The sequence below is a fragment of the Callospermophilus lateralis genome, chromosome 5 (genome assembly GCF_048772815.1).
Source record: "Callospermophilus lateralis isolate mCalLat2 chromosome 5, mCalLat2.hap1, whole genome shotgun sequence".
Lineage (NCBI taxonomy): Eukaryota > Metazoa > Chordata > Mammalia > Rodentia > Sciuridae > Callospermophilus > Callospermophilus lateralis.
Genome location: NC_135309.1, coordinates 37662734 through 37680197, shown reverse-complemented (window position 1 = coordinate 37680197; position 17464 = coordinate 37662734). Strand labels below are relative to the sequence as shown.

Genomic DNA, 17464 nt, shown 5'->3' with positions numbered 1-17464 from the left:
TCCTGCCTTACCTTGGGCCCAGAGCAATGGAGTCAGCTGACCATGAACTAAACCTCCAAAACCAATTTTAACCTTCATTTATGTTTTTATGAAATATCATTTGCTTTTGTAAATACAAAAATACAAAAACTAATCCTCATGCACAATTCATATTTTTAAATTTTTGTTTTAATTAATTATACATGACATTATAATGCACTTCAATACATCATATATAATGGAGTATTATTTCTCATTCTTCTGGTTGTACATGATGTAGGATCACACTGGTTGCAACTATTATGGAAAGCAGTATAGAGAGTCCTCAGAAAACTTGGAATGGAACCACCATGTGACTCCTCCGACTATATCCAAAGGACTTAAAATCAGCATATTACAGTGATGCAGCCACATCAATGTTTTAGCAGCTCAGTTCACAATAGCTAAGCTATGGAACCAACCTAGGTGCCCTTCAACAGATGAATGGATTTTAAAAAATGTGATACACACACACACACACACACACACACACACACACACCCTGGACTACTCAGCCTTAAAGAAGAATGAAATTATGGCATTTGCCAGTAAGTGGATGAAGCTAGAGAATATCATGCTAAGTGAAATAAGCCAATCCCAAAAAACCAAAAGCTACATGTTTTCTCTTATGTGCAGATGATAATTCATAATTCATATTTTAAAGGGCTCTTTTTTTATTTTCTGATCTGTGAACTCCAGAGTCATATCTTTGGGCCATTTTTCCATTAGGATGGTGATATTTTGACTGTTGATTTCTGGCAGTGTTTTTATATCCCAGTATCTAGACTTTGTGATGTGAGTTAAATATACGATTCCCCGTTTGGCCTTTGACTTTGCTTACAGGGCTTTCTGCCTGTCAGGATTTCTTTTCTTTCTTTTTTTTTTTTTTTTTTTTTTTTTTTTTGAGGGGGGGTGCTTTATGTGATTGGATCAGACATTTCTTTTATGGTTTCTGGATTAAAAAAAAAAAAAGAAAGAAAGTCTGCCCTTCTCCAGGGTTAGAAAAAAAATTCCCACATTTTCCTCTAGGAGTTTCATGATTTTTTTTAAACATGTAAATTATCTCTGTAAATTTTGGAATTATCCTGGTTTATGCTGAAGCATTGATTCAACTTCACTTACTCCTGGATAACTACCAGTTCTCCTGCATTCCCTATTAATAACACATCTCTCCTATTTCAAGGGACTCCAGTGGAGTGTTGCAGCCTGGTGATCCAGAGCAGAACCCTGCATGGAGATCATGATGGGATTTAGACTTTTGTACTAAAAGAGAGAGAGTTGGGAAAGGGAGTGTCACTACCAGACTTGCATTTGGAGAACATCACTCTGGTCCCAGAAAAGAAGCTAGAATGGCATTGAAGCTTTATATGACCCCAGATGAATCTACCTCATTGCTAGTAGATGTCACCTGCTGGGTCATCAGCCCTCTCTCCAGTATTACTTCTGAGTGAATTCCTATAACTTCTTTTTTCCCTCCTTTAGGGGTTTCTGTGTTTGATTTTTTTCAATTGGCATATAATAATTGTACATATTTCTGGAGTACGGTGTGATGTTTTGATACATGTATATAATTTGCAGTGATCAAATCAATGTAATGAGCATCGCCATCATCTCAAATATGCATCACTTCTTTGTATTGGGCATATTCAAAACCCTCTCTTTTAGCTATTTTGATATATAATCGATTATTATTAACTACTGTTAGCCTATTGTGCTATAGAAAATAGTAATCCTGGGGGCTGGGGTTGTGGCTCAGTGGTAGAGCACTTGCCTAACATGTGTGAGGCCTTGGGTTAGATCCTCAGCACCACATAAAGATAAATAAATAAAGATATTGTGTCCAGGGGCTAGGGATGTGGCTCAAGTGGTAACACGCTCGCCTGGCATGCGCGGGGCGCTGGGTTTGATCCTCAGCAAAACATAAAATAAAATAAAGATGTTGTGTCCACCAAAAACTGAAAAATAAATATTTTAAAAAATTATCTCTTTCTAAAAAAAAAAAAAAGATAGTGTCCATCTACAACTAAAAATACTTTTTAAAAAAAGAAAAGAAAACAGTAATCCTGCGATCCAACTGTATTTATGTACTGATCAATCAACTGTCTCTATCTTCCCCTCCTTTCTACCCTTCCCAGTCTAGTGAATCTGGGAAGAAGCTCCTCACACATGCTGACCTCTGGGTTCTGTGGCCTCCTCTCCTCCAGTGACTGGACCTCCACATGACCATCACAGCCTCCCACTGCCATGACCTGGCCCAGTTCCTCATCATCATTAATAAAAGCAGTCCACCAAACCTCCGTTCAGGGTCCAGCCCACTCCCTTAGTTCCCTGGCCTCACGGTCCTTCCACCTCACCCATCTTCTAATCCATGCATCAACCACCTTGTTCCTTGTCCCTCGTCCCCTCCAGCTTACAGCACTCAGTGCCTTCGACCTCCGCCCCTGCTACCCTTCCACCTCTTACTCTCGCTCAGCAAAGCGCCACCTCTGAGCAAACCCAGCCCTCCACATGCCCGGCTCCAGCACCCACGAAGCTCACAGGACACCAATTTTGAATCCCAGCCACCCACGGCCTCCTTCATCCTGGTCACCTGGGACTGACAGCCTCCCTTCCTACTTCACTGGAGAAGTGGGCACAACCAGAAGAGAACTTCAGTTGAATTCCCACATCCTCAGCCCCACACTGAGCAGCGCCATGTTCCGCCTCCCTGCCCATTGCCAAGGTTGGAGACTCCATGCTCCCTCATGTCCCTGCACCCGACTCTGCACCAGCCCCTTCCACCTCCTCAACAGCATTGCTCCAGGAATCTCCCTTTCTCCTACTCATTGAATCTCTCCTTCTCTGCAGGATGACTCCTGTTCAATTAAAAACTGCCATAGTACCTCTCCTCTTAAAAAAAAAAAAACTCTTCTCTGGACCCCATGAACCCCAAAGCATCCACTCTGATCTCTTGCTTCTCCCTGCAGCACAACTCCTCAAAAGCACTCGCGGTTCGCATTCCTCCCTCTTCTCCCCTAACTGGGTACTATACAGGCGATCGCTCCCTCCTCCTCCTCCTCAAGACACTTTTCACAACGTGGTTTTCAGGACTTCCTTCTCTTCTCCCCAACTCCTAACAGTTGGGGTGTCCCTGAATACCATGTGCACCCAGCTGAGCTCCTGATCCCTTCAGCAAAACCCTCCCAGCACAGTCTCCCCACCTCCAGGGATGGCAACTCCATCCTTTGGCCACAATCATGGCATCTTCCTTGACTCATCCCCTCACGCTGTCCATTCAGTCTGTCAGGAAATCCTCTCCATGCATCCTCACCACCGATCCAAAACCCAACCAACCACTTCCACCCCATTCACTGCTACCTCAGGCTATGCGCCACCGTTCTCTCTCCCCTGCATTGCTGTAAATAGCCTCTGGCTTCTACTCTTGCTGCCCCTCATAGTGATCATTTAAAACGCTAGCCAGGTTGTATCCTGTCTCTGGTCAGGACCTGACAAGGGCTCCCATCACAGAGATAAGATAAAGTCCCAAGAGTGGCCATCAACCCCAGTGCCTCTCTACAGCTACTTCCCATTCTTCTCCAGGCCCCTTGGCCCCCTTGCTGCTCCTTAAACGCACCAGGCACCCTCCTGCCCTCGGGTCTTCCCTTTGCCTGGTACATATTTTCCCCAGCAATCGGCCCTCCCAAGACCTACACTTCCTTCAAGGCTTTGCTCAGAGGTCATCTCAGGGTGACATTTTCCCTGAACATCCTGTGGAGTATTCCAATCTGCCCCTCCCCAGCACAAATGGCCCCCCTTCCTTAAACACTAGCGCCTCTCTTCTTCTATAATTCATATCAACTTCCAAGTGATTCGTTATGTTTCTGTATCTCATCTGTCACTCTCATTAGAAGGGAAACTCCATTAAGATGGGGATTTTGGCTATTTTCACTGATGTATCCCAGGTACCTACAACAGTGGTTGGCAGAGGGCAGGCACTTGGTATCTGTGGAATGAGTGACTAAGGATGTCAGCTGGGAGTCACTGCAGCAGTCAAGAGATGGTAGTAAGAGGGATTAGGGTTTGTGGAGAGAGATCAGTGGATGGATTCCAGAGGAGGAAACGATGGGCTGATAGTCTCACCTACTTGGGAGGCTAAAGTAGGAGGATAATTTGGGCCTGGGAGTTTGAGACCAGCCTGGGCAACCTAGTGAGACCAGGTCTCAGAAATCAATGAATAAAACTTAAAAACAAGCAGAAGAAACCATGGATGCATGAATAGATTGGGGATGGAGCGCATATCCAGGGTGGGCCCTCCTTTTCCAATTCACACAACTGGATGGGGGTGACATCCTTCACTGAGACCAGGAACCATGGAAGAGGAGCCAGGCTTAGGGAAGAAGATCAGAAGTGTGGTTGTGCACGTGTTGGAGGAAATGGAATCATTCAAGAAGAAATGCTAAGTGGGCATCTGGGAAAGGGAGACTGGGATTCAGAGGCACAGTCAGAGCTGGAGATACACATTCGGGACTCTTCTGCAGAGGGTAGCCACAGCATGGATAAGATTCTTAAAGAGGACAGAAGAGAAGAACCAGCAGAGAAGTGAATTGAGGAGCTAGAGCCCACCCTTGAGCCTTGAGGAAACTTCACACATAAGACTGGGGGGCCAGGAAAGTGGGTGGAATTTGACATTTTGGAAGCCACAGGAAGCAACTGCTTCAATAACCTTTCAGTCAGTCTGGGGATGTAGCTCAGTGGTAGAGCAGAGCATGGGTTCCATACCTAGCACCAAAAGAAGTCAAAGGAGGAGCCACCAGTCAGCAGCGGGGATTCGGCCTAGAGGCCAAGTAAAATGAGCAGGAGAAAATGGCTTGGTTCATTGGTGTGGAGGCCGGTCGTTGGAGACATTGTGAGAAGGAATGGGTTGAATCCAAATCAGAGAGTCACAATTAAGTGGAGGATGAGGAGTTCAAGAACAGTGAGCGTCGAGGCCTCTTGGAAGCAATCTGGCTTCGAGGGAGCAGGCAAAGATAGGGTAGTCATAGAAGGGGATTGGGACCAAAAGGTGCTTTCTTTATGCATGGGATTAGAGCGCATTTCAAAGTTGTTGGGAAGGATCTAGCCTGAGAGAGTGAGCTGACTGGGATAGACAGGGAGCAGAGAGGGGAAGGGAGGGACCCAGGGAAGGCGTTGCAGGAAGCTGGCCCTCACTGGAGGTGAGTCAGTCCTTTGGAATGAACTCATGCACGTGGAGAGGCAGGTGAGCACAGGCACAGGTGCCGTGTACGTCTGGCCTTGGGAAGGTGAGGGTGACTCTCCCAAAGCTTCTGTTTTCTATGTAAAATAAGAAGCAAGGTCTGGCTGAAAAGGAAGGGTCAATGGGATGTCCTAGCTGCCAACGCCCTGCTCTGCTCCCCGGTGTAGTTAGCAAAACCACAACCTCCCTGACCCTGTGTTGCCATTCTTGAGGATTAGTGTATCAGTTTTCTCAGCCAAAAATCCTGGTCGTCTTTCCTTCCTCCGTACACCCCTTAACCCCCCATTCAGTCACTCAGCAAGTCCTATCTGTCCTCCTGACTCTCACCTGTCCGTCACCACCATCATCCATACAGGGACACCTGCAGTGACCTATGAGCCCCCCTCATTGCTCCTCCATGCAGAACCCATCAGTAACATCCTTTGTCCTTAGGATCAAGCCCTCTCCCGCCTGTCACTTGAAAACAGGCCCCCCCACCCCATCCCACCCCCACCTCACCCCACCTCATCCCCCACCCCCCTCCCCCACCCCCTGCTCGGCTGGACTCTGTACCCAGGCCCCTCCTCCACTGCATTCTGCTCCATTTCTCTTGTTCCTCAAAATCCCAGGGATCTTGGGTTGTTCCATCTCTGCAGCACTCCTCCCTCCCCTGCCTCACCCTGTTAACTCACTTCTCTCACCTCCTGGACTCGGCCCATCCCTCTTCCTGAGTCGGCCATCCTGGGGCAGCTCCTTGCTGAGTGCTTGGAACTTCCTGTGCTTCCCCCCAGCATGGTTTTCTTAAGTGTCTGTCTGTTGAATAAACATTCCATGAGTCAAAGGTCTTGACCCTTGTACTCACTACTGGGTCCCATTCTTTACCTCCGGCAGCTCCCTGCTCACAGTGGACCATCCACAAATACTCATTGATCAACTGACCACATGTTGTATGTGGCCTCATTATGCAGTGAGGTTTGAGGTCTCACAGGAACAGAGGAGTCACTGGTTGGGCCAGTTCTGGAGCCCACTTTCCAGAATGTATGGCATCACTAACCAACTACAGCCATTCCTCAATCTATCTGTGTCTCTCTCTCTCTCTCTCTCTCTCTCTCTCTCTCTCTCTCTCACACACACACACACACACACACACACACACATACACACACACACACACACACACACACGCACCAACCCCTCGCCCACCAATGTTTCTAGACTTGTCCCCTTCAATGTCCTCATGCACATCTAACCCCAGGGCTGGACCACAGGCCTCCCCCACCCCCACTCTGCTCACACTCACAGATCCATGTGACCTTACCTCTCCCCAAAGTGTTTTCCCTCAATAGAAATGAGCCAACCCATGGTGAGCCCCAAAACTTATTTTTCAAGCAGGAACAAGGTCAATTCTTACTCAGTTGCTAGAACCCAACGTGAATGAGCACCAACCAGCTTCCTCGAATGAATGCATGAACCAATATATGTGGCAAATGTCATTACCACCCACATGACCATCCCGGCCCCTCCAAGGACAAAAATGCCTCTTCTGCTCTGCCACTTGGCCTTGGGACTGACACTTGTTTGTAAAGCTATTACAGACAATATCTGTGACACCGTTAAAACCTTGGCAAGAGGCAAGGGGACCAGTAGCTGTGCTGAGAACAGGCAAAGGGACCTTCTCTGCCTTCAATGCTGATGGTGGCTCCTCTGCTTGTGTTTTGCAGGTCCTCCAGTAAGTGTCCTGGCTTTGTGCTCATCTCCTGAAAGATAAGACATTTATTCGGTTTTTCTCTCTATAGCACACCCATGAAAATAATTTTTGTCTAGAAAGATGTATCCTTTAAAAAAAAAGAAAAAAAAAATGAGTGCTGGGGTTGTGGCCCAGAGGTAGAGAGCACTTGTCCCGCATGCATAAGGCACCAGATTTGATCCTCAGCACCACATAAAAATAAATAAAGATATCCTGTCCATATAAAGCTAAAAAAAACATTTAAAAAAAAGAAAAAAATTGTGTTAGAGGTGTAACTCAGTGCTAAGATTTCCTAGCACGTGCAAGGCCCTGGGTTTGACCTCCAGCACTAGAGGAAAAAAAAAAAGAAGAAGAAGAAAAGAAAAATATCCATCTAAGACAGGGGCCATATTCTTTATTTAGAAAAATGCAAGGCAAGCCCAGAAGCTGTGGGTGTGATTTGCCTGCTGAAACATCCTGTGACTGGCACGAGCCTGGCGGCTCCTTACCAAATCTTTGGCTCAACCTAGTGCACAGAAATGCAAGTACCAGGCCTGTATTTGTGCAATGGTCTGCAGTTGCTGATATTTTAAAATGTTTTTTATCAGATGAGCATTGGCAAAGGAGGCTGAGAGTCAGGCAGTGTTTTCAGGAATGAATTGGGCTTCGTCACGAGGTCCAGGGTTCATTTTCCTTCTTGACCAGAATGTCTCCTTCCCTGGCTTAGACAGCTGGGACCTCATGAGCCTAAGTGACTGATGAGGGTGTTGAGATGGCAGCAGAAAAGTGCCACTGTGGTTAAGAAGGGTGTAAGGAAAAGCACTGAGCAGCCCCACAATTTCCCTCAGTTCAGTCATCCAGGGGCAGTTTGGAAGCAGGATTGTCCGTGGCCTTGGAAATCTCACATTCTCCAGGCCCGGAGATGCTTCTGTCTTGGATTCCTCTTGGCAGTTTTTCAGAACCTGATAAATTCTGATGAGTCCATCCAAGAAGCACATTGACAGTCCCCTTGAACCAAAATGAACCTTCCAAAGGAATTCTTCTCAGCTGAGCCCTTTTGGGGTTTGACTGCTTTTTATCCCAGTTCATTTCCCCCATCAGCACCCTTCTGGATCTGGGCTTCTCCAGGCATGTAGCTCCACTTTGAGCCAAAAAAGCAAGCCAACAAAAAAATGCATAGACGTATTGGCCACAAGGGAGGTTTCCTTGTTGGGGATGTTCCTGGTTGTCCCCCGGAGACTGGGGGTGAGCTCGCTGAAATGCAAAATACAGAGGGTGGTTGAGCGATTGTTTTTTGACTTGGTTGTTGAAATACTAGATGTATTAAACAAATGCAGAAATGTTCGAGCGACAACTTGCAATCAGGGCTGACCTTTGCTGGGGGACAGAGAAGTAGCCAGTAGCCATAAATGTCCCTGTTCCTCCAGTTCACCCCATCCCACTGGAACCAGGGAGGAAATGAGTATTTCCACAAGTCCAACGTAAGGAATATTTTCAGTTCCTGGTTCAGTCATGGTAGATGGGACAGTGCCCTCCTGAACCTCGTGTCCCCATATGGTCTTCACCATATGCCCCAGATGACGTGGGAGGGACACACCTGAGTGCACACCCTGGTGGCTCCAGTGGAGGCTCACGCCCCTTCCAGCTGCCTGACTCTCGAGACAGGAAAAGGGTCCTCTGTCCCCCAGACCATCGGAGCCCTAGGCTTCTCCCCCTTAAAACAGCGAGCTACCACCAACAGCAGCTGCTGCTGCAAACCGTGCGGAACGTGGAGGGGGGGATGCTGGGCCCTGAGTCCTAAGTGTTGCCAGATGGTTTTCTGCCGAAAGTCTGATTATTAATGACATATTAATTACCACAGGGGCAATCAGGACGAGATGGCTACCCGGTAATTTGTCATTTATTTTTTGCTCTCTCTGCCCTTTCCTCTTAAGCCGATATCCTTTCCCTGAGCCTTGATTGAATTCTCTCCTCTCCTATCTTCCTTCTCTGCTCCTGAGTAGCTGTGATCTTTCCATGGAGGGGACTTAGCACAAGGTCTGCACAGACTCAGGCCACACAGATTTTCAGGTTGCCCTGGAGACAAGCAAAGAGGCTTCCCATGGATGACCCAGAAGCGTTGAGTCCACCCAACGCTGTACCCTGCAGCACAGAGTGCCAGCCCTGAGCAGGGCGTGCAGCCTGTGGCTGGGACATGCCTTTTCCAAAGGGTCTGACTGCCAGTCTCTACCCAGTGGGCAGGGGATCCCTGTCCCAGCCCCCCATGGCATGTCACCACTCAGGAACAGGGCTTCGGTTGATCCAGTCTGGCCTTTTTGGTCTCGTTACCTCTCGGATCTTCCACATTTCAGCTAAAAGTCACCTTACACTTGGAGTAGACGCCCCCAGCCCAGGCCTCAGGGGCACCACATCAGAATTAAGAGAGGATGTGACCCTGACACTGTCAAGTCCTGCAGAGGTTAAGGACTGTGCCAATCACATCCAGAAGTCCTGATGCATCGGAAAGAGCAGGCGTGGGGCCAGCGGAAGAGTCACTTAGCATCACCATCATATGGAGAGACAGACATTCTGTGCCTTCGGGACAGGAAGAAGCAGGATGGGAAATGTTGGTTGATTCAGAAGTCGTTCTAATGACCCAATCCATCCAGGGTCAGGATGGGCTGGCGACAGAAGTAGGTGGTCCCCAGTTCTGCAGATGCTTTCCCAGTAGGCCAGGGAAAGCAGTACTGCCTCCAACATCAGGGAGACCTGGACTCGGATTGCATCTCTACGGGCTCTTGGCTGGGTGACCTCAGGAAAGATACTCACCCTCTCTGAGCTTCCATTTCCTGCTCTGTGAATAGGGTAATGAAAGCCTCCTGTGCTGTGTAAGACTTGGGAGTAAACGAGACTGAGGAGATGACAGCTATGCATAAAGCACAAAGTAGGTCACAAACTCAGTCCTCCAGGACTGGGTAGAAACTTTGGGGACGTTGATCTAATGCCCGGGGCAACCCCGTGCTAGGTCCAGAGTAGCCTGGGGTCTCCCAGTTGATCAAGGCAGCTCCCCCAGCAGCAGCCAACTTGGCATCTCAGACAAGGAAACCCCCAGCTCTGCATGAAGAAAGAATGAAATGTGAAAGGGAGCCATGATCCGCTTCACCCCCCAGGAGCATCCTGGGGTCAGGGTCCTACCCCGGTCCCAGCCACCTTCCTGATCAGGAAACAGTCAGGTCCTCAATCCTGCACATGGCAGCCAGAGTCTTAGGGAGTCACAGGCTTTTGCTAAAATATTTCAGCCTCCCACTGGGAGATTATCAGCATCCCCAGCTCAGGTGCACTGGCGTACTGCTAACAGAGCTCCTCCCGGAGACCTGGTTAACTGCCCCTCCAGGGTCTCTCTTCACAGATGCTGCTCAGCTTACAATGGGCTTACATCCTGGAACCCCATCCTACGTTGAAATTTTCTCAGATCAAAATTGCACTTAATGGAGCCCATCTGTAATCCCAGCAATTTGGGAAACTGAGGAAAGAGGATCACAAATTTAGTGAGACCCTGTCTCAAAATGATAAAAAGGTCTGGGAGCAGTGGTAGAGCATCTCTGGGTTCAATCTCCAGGACCAAAAAAAAAAAAAAAAAAGGAAAGAAAGAAAATTTTTAAAGAGAATGCCTATATGAACCTAGCTTAAAAACGTCCTAGCTTAGTAGCATGTCACTGTGAGGTCTAAGCTGTCCGTCCCACCACCACCACCCCACGATCTTGGGGCTGATGGAGCCGCAGCTCACTGCCCTCCCCTGCCCAGAACTTGTCCCCAGTTCTGCAGATGCTCCCCCGGCACCCTGTCCCTCTGCATATCCACACATCCACAGGGGAGGGCTGGGAGGTTGGTGACTTTCCCTCCTGCCCCGTGTTTGCTTCCTCTGGGCAAAGGGTGACTGGGATCCCTTTTCCTTGGCTGTGAGCATCAGAGAGGATATTGGCTGATGATGGTGACACTTTTTCCAAAGTGAGGCATCTGTCCCCTCTAGAGGCTTCTCCTCTCCCTGCCTTCCTCCTTTGACCAGGTCAGGTTAGGGGGTAGCTGGTGGCTCTGGGGGTGACAGGCAGGCAGGAGGCTGGTGTGGAGTTAAGCAGCCGGGGTTTGAATCTAGTTTGGCCACTCATCAGTGTGGAGCCGCAGGCAAGCCACCAAGCCGCCAAGCCACCAAGCCATCCTGAGTTCCCGGCTCCTTCCTTATAAATGGAGGATGATAAAGGTCCCTTTCTTAAGGAGCCAGGGTTTGGGTAAAATGAGGTCACAAGTACCCAGAATGCCACAGGTCACAGCAAACCAAGGTCGCCAGTACCTGAGGACACTACAGGATTGCTGGGAATTAAACAGGAAGTTCATTCTGTGACAGATGTTTGGCTCCAAGCCTGTCCCAGAGAAGGGACTCTGAATGCTGGCATCTGGGAATGTAGGGATGGGGATATATGGAACCCAAGTGTCCCTCTGGCTTGAAGCTGGGAGCTTCCTGGAAAGGAAAGGGGTGAGGACCCAGCGAGCCTTCCTCACTTCCTGTTTGCAGGCAGCTCTGAGCCTTGGTCCTGATAGCAGCTCCTTCTAATCACTGAGAAGTCCCAATCAGGCTGGGCCCAGTGGGGGATAAAGGGACCCTGTCAAAATCTCCAGGACACTGGTGTCACAAACCTCAGTTGACCTTTTCCAGAGGCCTCCCTGGCCAACTGTCATACAGACCCCCCTCTCCACACAGATTTGGGCGTCTTCCCTGGCTGGGCGGGGCCCACTCCTGGTTCAGGATATTAGTGAGCAAGCATCAGGAGCAAGCTCACCAAGCTGCGGGCCTCCAAACGCCCTCATGGGCATCTCTTTTGTGAGACCCATGGGGTAGGATGACACCCTGCTTGGCTTCCCTGCATAGAGGGAAAGCAGGCCCATGCAAGGAAGGGAAGGACTTCTGTGGGCACAGGGGACCCACATGTTTTGAACTGAAGACTGATCTCTTGGCTGTGGAGCACAAGAGAGCTTGGCCTGCTCTTGGCTTGAAACGTGTTTACAGATGGCTCCATGCAGCCATCCCAGGTTGGGGAGGCTGCCTGGTGCCAAGTGGTCTTGGCCACTTATGAGACCCCTCATTTATACAGAGGATCACCATGGGCTTCAAGTTGGTCAGGCGCACATCCAGTTCTTAGCTCAGTGGTGTGGACTCGGACAGGTCCTTGACCTCTCAGAACCCTGGGGAGGTCACACCTGTGGAATTGAAGGATTAAATAAGATCCCTGCAAAGCCCATGTGCAGTCCAATGTGTGGCAGCCCCTCCCTACGTATCACTATCTTCCTCATCACTGAATATCTCAACAGAAGGAAAGACAGGCTTGAGAAATCATCCCAGCTGAGCACAGTGACTCATGCCTGTAATTCCAAGAATTCTGGAGGCTAAAGCAAGAGGATTGCACATTCAAGACCAGCCTCAGTAACTCAGGGAGACCCTGTCTCAAAATAAAAAGGTCTGGGGATGTAGCTCAATAGTAGAGCATCCCTGGGTTCAATTCCCAGTATTGAGAGAGAGAGAGAGAGAGAGAGAGAGAGAAATAGAAAGAAATCATCCTAATCTTACATATTGTATGCATGTATTAAAATACATCTCAATTTAATCAATCAAAGATCTTTTTATTCATTGTGCTGGGGATGAAACCCAGGGCTTCACACATGCTAGGCAAGCACTCTACTACTGAGCTACAACCTCAACCCAAAATAAGATTAAAAAAAGAAATAATGAAAAGCAGGGGGAGGGAAAGATGATGATATAAAATCATTCTAATTGACTGAACATACATTTGAGGCATTTGGAAAGAAAAATGGTTCTGAGAGTGGTCAGTTTGAGAAAAAGTTTGGGTTTTTTTTGTTTGTTTGTTTTGTTTTGTTTTTTATTGTTTGTTTTTGGTTGAGAAGTTTGTTGTTGTTGGGTTTTTTTAGTATTTGGTTTGGTTTTTGTTTCTTTTTGCATCTTAATAAACTTTAAGACCATCCTCAAGGAGGACATTTGTTCTTTCTGCCAGAACCTTGTTAATTTCTAGGGGGAAATAAGAGCAAGAACAGAGTAAAGCAAAGGGCCGTGGCAGAGATCATGTCGCCTGCATTTTCTGCATTCACCCTTCCTGGCCCCTCAGCTGAAACCAGGTCCACATGTGCAGAAATACAAGTGGCCAAGGGACATGGGGCACAGGGGCCACCCACATCTGTGGGCCAGGTTGTAGATTCAAGGTGGTCAGAGCTGACAAGGACCCTGGGGTCACCTTGTCATGCCCTCCCTGAAGAGGCCGGCCTGACCTCTCTGTTTCCGAGGGTTAATTAACAGCACTCTTCTGGTTGTAATAGTGCACGTCTATTGCAGAACATTTGGGAAAATAGAGAAAAGCACACACAAAAAAAGACTAATCTCTAGTCCTACTACCCACAGATAAGTCTTCTCAATATTTTGCTTGTTGCTCTTCTAGGACTTTTTATATGCCAGCTTGTTTTAATATTTATTATCATAAAAATGGGATCACAAGAAACACACTTTCTTATAAACTATCTTTTTCACTTAATATATCATGAGATATTTCCACATCATTAAAAATCCTCATAGAATATAATAACTACATAGTATTTAATCATATGTATAATTTATTTAACGAGTCTCCAAGTCATACTATTTATATTGACAATGTTTCATCCTTAGAGTCAACATCCTGGAAATAAAAGTAGACTTATTTCCATGATTATCTTTATAGAATAAATGTCTAGAAGTCGAATTGCTGTACCAAAGGGTTTGCACATGTTTAAGGCTTTTGATGTGTATTGCCAAATTGCCCTCCAGGAGGCTGCACTAATTTACATTCCCACCAACAGCGTATGAAAATGCCGTTTCCCCAAACTCTGGCCAACTGTGGGTATTATTTAATTTATTTCAATATGATAAGTCTAAAAAATATATGCGTATATGTATGGATCTTGTTTTAATTTGAGGTACATTTGCACTAGAAGTATAGTCCTAGAGATCAAACTAGTTTTGATAAAGTTTGTGTAGTCCTAACTGCCACCTGGTGGTATATCATGGAATTGCAGGTATAGAGTTTAAAGAGGAAATCACCAACCTTCCCCAGATCTTTCAGCTGCCAATTGATCCAGGGACAGCGGACATCACGGAATCAGCATCAAAGGGGGAATTCTCAGGGTAGATCATTGTGAATCAAAAATGGGACCTTCAGAGGAACCCTGGCCACAGCACTCTCCCCACAGTGTAATTGGGGCAATAATCAGCATTTATGTTAATCAAGTGATTTTACCATCTCATAAATAAGAGGCTTGATTCTGTTCAACAAGTCTGGTTGATGTCAAGCCCAGTGCAGGACACTGGGGTAGAACAATGGTGGGTCAGATCTAGTGGCAGCCTTTGGAGCTGTGTGGGATAGAGAGGAAAGAATGACTAGAGGCACAAGTTGATCTTCCTAAATCTCATTTATAACAACTCGTCTAACTTCTGACTAAGGTAAAAAAGATTTGTCTGTCTCCACTTTGACTTTGCACAGAAAACATTAGACTTTCTCATCATCTCCATCTCCTGCCTTGAAATCCTTGCTGCTTCTTCTAGTATTTTTATTTTCTTGACTCTTAATGTTGATCTTTCATGACTTTCTGGTCTGATTGGCAACTTCAGAAGATAATGCAAACAGTTCTTGAATATAGTTGAATGTGCTAAGAAGAGAAAAAAATCTGGGATGTGATGAGCATGCTGGCTGGGTAGATAAACAGGTATCGTTTGGGTTAAATAATTAAGAAGCTCTTGGAGAAGATGACATTTGGATTGAGACTTAAAATGATGAAAAAGATTCAGAGATCTTAGGGAAGATGTGTTCTCAGCAGAGGAAAAAGCAAGTGTGCGGGTCAGGAAGTTGGAGCAAGCTTCATGTGTCCAGGCACACTTGAGGCCAGTGAGTCAAGAGAAGGTGAAGATAAGATGGTCTCTGGGGGCCACACAGAGTAGAACCTTGAGGGTCACAGTGAGGGGTTGACCAAGTTAGCGAGGGACAGGAGCACAGAGACACTTGGCCCTAGAGACAGCTGCCAAGGGTCCGAGATCCCCTCATCCTAATGCTTTCTTCAGGAGCACAAAAGAAGACTGTCACCTCTCATTCCCTGAAGCTCTCCCAATGTGCCCGGGAAGCAAGTGCAAGTATTGAGTGCTTACTGGGTGCACACTCATATGCTTTCCCACCCTGAGAGGCCAGTGGTATCTGCCCAGCTTGACAAATGACGAGTCCCGAGCACACAGGGTAACAGGACGAGACACACAGCCCACCTGCATGCCAAAGCCTATTAGTGCCCACACTACAGGATCCCACTCCATGACACCAGCCAACCAGCCTCTCTGTGAGCTGGTTACAGCCACAAGATCAGGACTCCAGGACTATATACTGGCAAAAGGGTCACTCTCCTCTTCCTACCAGAGAAACAGATATTCAGAGTGAATGCTCAGTTTCTCCTGCTCATTCTTGTCTTTATCCATCCCTGGAGCTCTCTTCTTGTACAGTGCATTTGGTAACCCCTATTATCAAAATTTGGGGTGTGCTTTACATACACCCCAAAAAAGTCTAGTAAAGTCCATTTTTCCATTTTACCTTCTCTCCTATTTCTCATTCATCCATCTGTCTTAGCCATCATTAGAAATCAGAAAGAAGATCATCCCCTTGTGATAAAATGTCCAATTGTGTTTTGCTGGCCAGGATCCTGGCCCTGTCAAGTTGCAGCTGAATGGAGCCAAAGCAGGCCAGGGGACTGCCACCAGGCACCAGTATGAGCACAACTCTATCCCTACCTTTCTGGGCCTCGGTGTCTACATTTGCAAAATGTGATATTTGGCCTGGATGAAAACATTAAGAATCAGATCTGTGCAGCACTTCACAGGTCTATATTCCATCCTATATCTGTCTATTTTCCATTATTATAATGAAATACCTGAGGCAGATCACAGAACTGGAGGTTCAAAATCTAAGATTAGGTGTGGTGGGAGAAGGGGAGGATTTGTTTGGCCTTTGGTGAGGGCCTAACAGCAGATAGCAGCATCACAATGGCAGGGACTCGTGTGAAAGGAAGAAATCCCATCTCAAAACAGGAAGCCAAAGGCTGGAGGAGTGAGTCTTTGGTAGAATTCGAGCCCAGCAAGTGCAAGCTCTGGGTTCAGGAACCCTGGCCACAGCACTCTCCCCCACAATGTAATTGGGGCAATAATCGATAATCATGCCACAAAAAAAAAAAAAAAAAATCAGGAAGCAGAGTCAGGTCTCTTCCTGAGACACACCCCAGTGACCTAAGGACTTTCCATTAGGCCATACTTCTTAAAGGTTCACATGGCCAAATTGGAGACCAAATTTCCAACATATAAGCCTTTGGGGGACAAATTAAATTCTCATACAGAGAACCTTACAGTGCATTGAGCAGGGCTATAACACACACTTTGGGCTTTGGGCCCCAAGGAGTAAAGAGGAATTCTGCCTGGCACTAGAGAACACCTCACAGAAGAGGGACATTTGAGGTGTGTCTTGAGGGATGAGTAGGAGTTTGGTGGGAAGACAAGATGGGAGGCATTCCGTGCTGCTAAGAACAGAGTACAGAGGCACAATGTGTTCCCACACTCCCCGGGGACAGCGAAAGGAGAGAGGGTGATGCTGAATCACCCAAATGACATGCTCACCATGCCCACCCAGCAGAGTCCAGAAGCCATGGAAGCCCCTAAATGACATGGACAGAGTTGTGCAGGTCGAGCATCCCTGATCCAAACATCTGAAATACTTCAAAAGCTGAAACAATCTGAGCACCCACGATGCCACCTGACCTCACAGGATGGGTCACAGTCAAAAGACAGATGCACTGAAAATATTGTATAAAATTGCCATCAAACCAGGCTCAGTGGTGCATGCCTGTAATCCCAGCGGCTCAGGAGGCTGAGATAGGAGGATCATAAGTTCAAAGCCAGCCTCAGCAAAAAGCGAGTCATTAAGCAACTCGGTGAGACCATGTCTCTAAATAAAATACAAAATAGGGCTGGTGATGTGGCTCGGTAGTGAATGCCCCTGAGTTCAATCCTCAGTATCCCCCCAAAAATTACTTTCAGGCTGGGCACAGTGGTGCATGCCTGTAAAGCCAGCAGCAGCTCTGGAGGCTGAAGCAAGAGGATCTCAAGTTCAAAGCCAGCCTCAGCAATTTAGCAAGGCCCAAAGCAACTCAGTAAGACCCTGTCTCAAAATAAAAAATAAAAAGGGCTGGGGATGTGGTTAAGCATCCCTGGGTTCAATCCCTGGTACCAAAAAAAAAAAAAAAATTTGCCATCAGTCTCTGCATAAACTATATATGAAATGTAAATGAATTTTGTATGTAGACGGACGTGGTCCCATCCCCAGAATACCTCATTGTGTACATGGAGACGTTCTAAAACTTGACAAACAAACCCAAAACCTGGAACCCTCAGATACAAGATGCTCAAC

The 17464-nt window shown here is 47.1% G+C and overlaps 1 protein-coding gene across 1 annotated transcript in view; it reads left to right on the top strand.

The window, feature by feature from the left end:
• Positions 1 to 17464, top strand: part of Col23a1 (collagen type XXIII alpha 1 chain) — a 358601-nt gene that overhangs the window by 304102 nt on the left and 37035 nt on the right. The window contains exons 4-5 of the mRNA XM_076855794.2: positions 6952 to 6959; positions 8818 to 8844. Coding sequence (XP_076711909.2) covers positions 6952 to 6959; positions 8818 to 8844 — 35 coding nt within the window. The remainder of the gene's footprint in view (positions 1 to 6951; positions 6960 to 8817; positions 8845 to 17464) is intronic.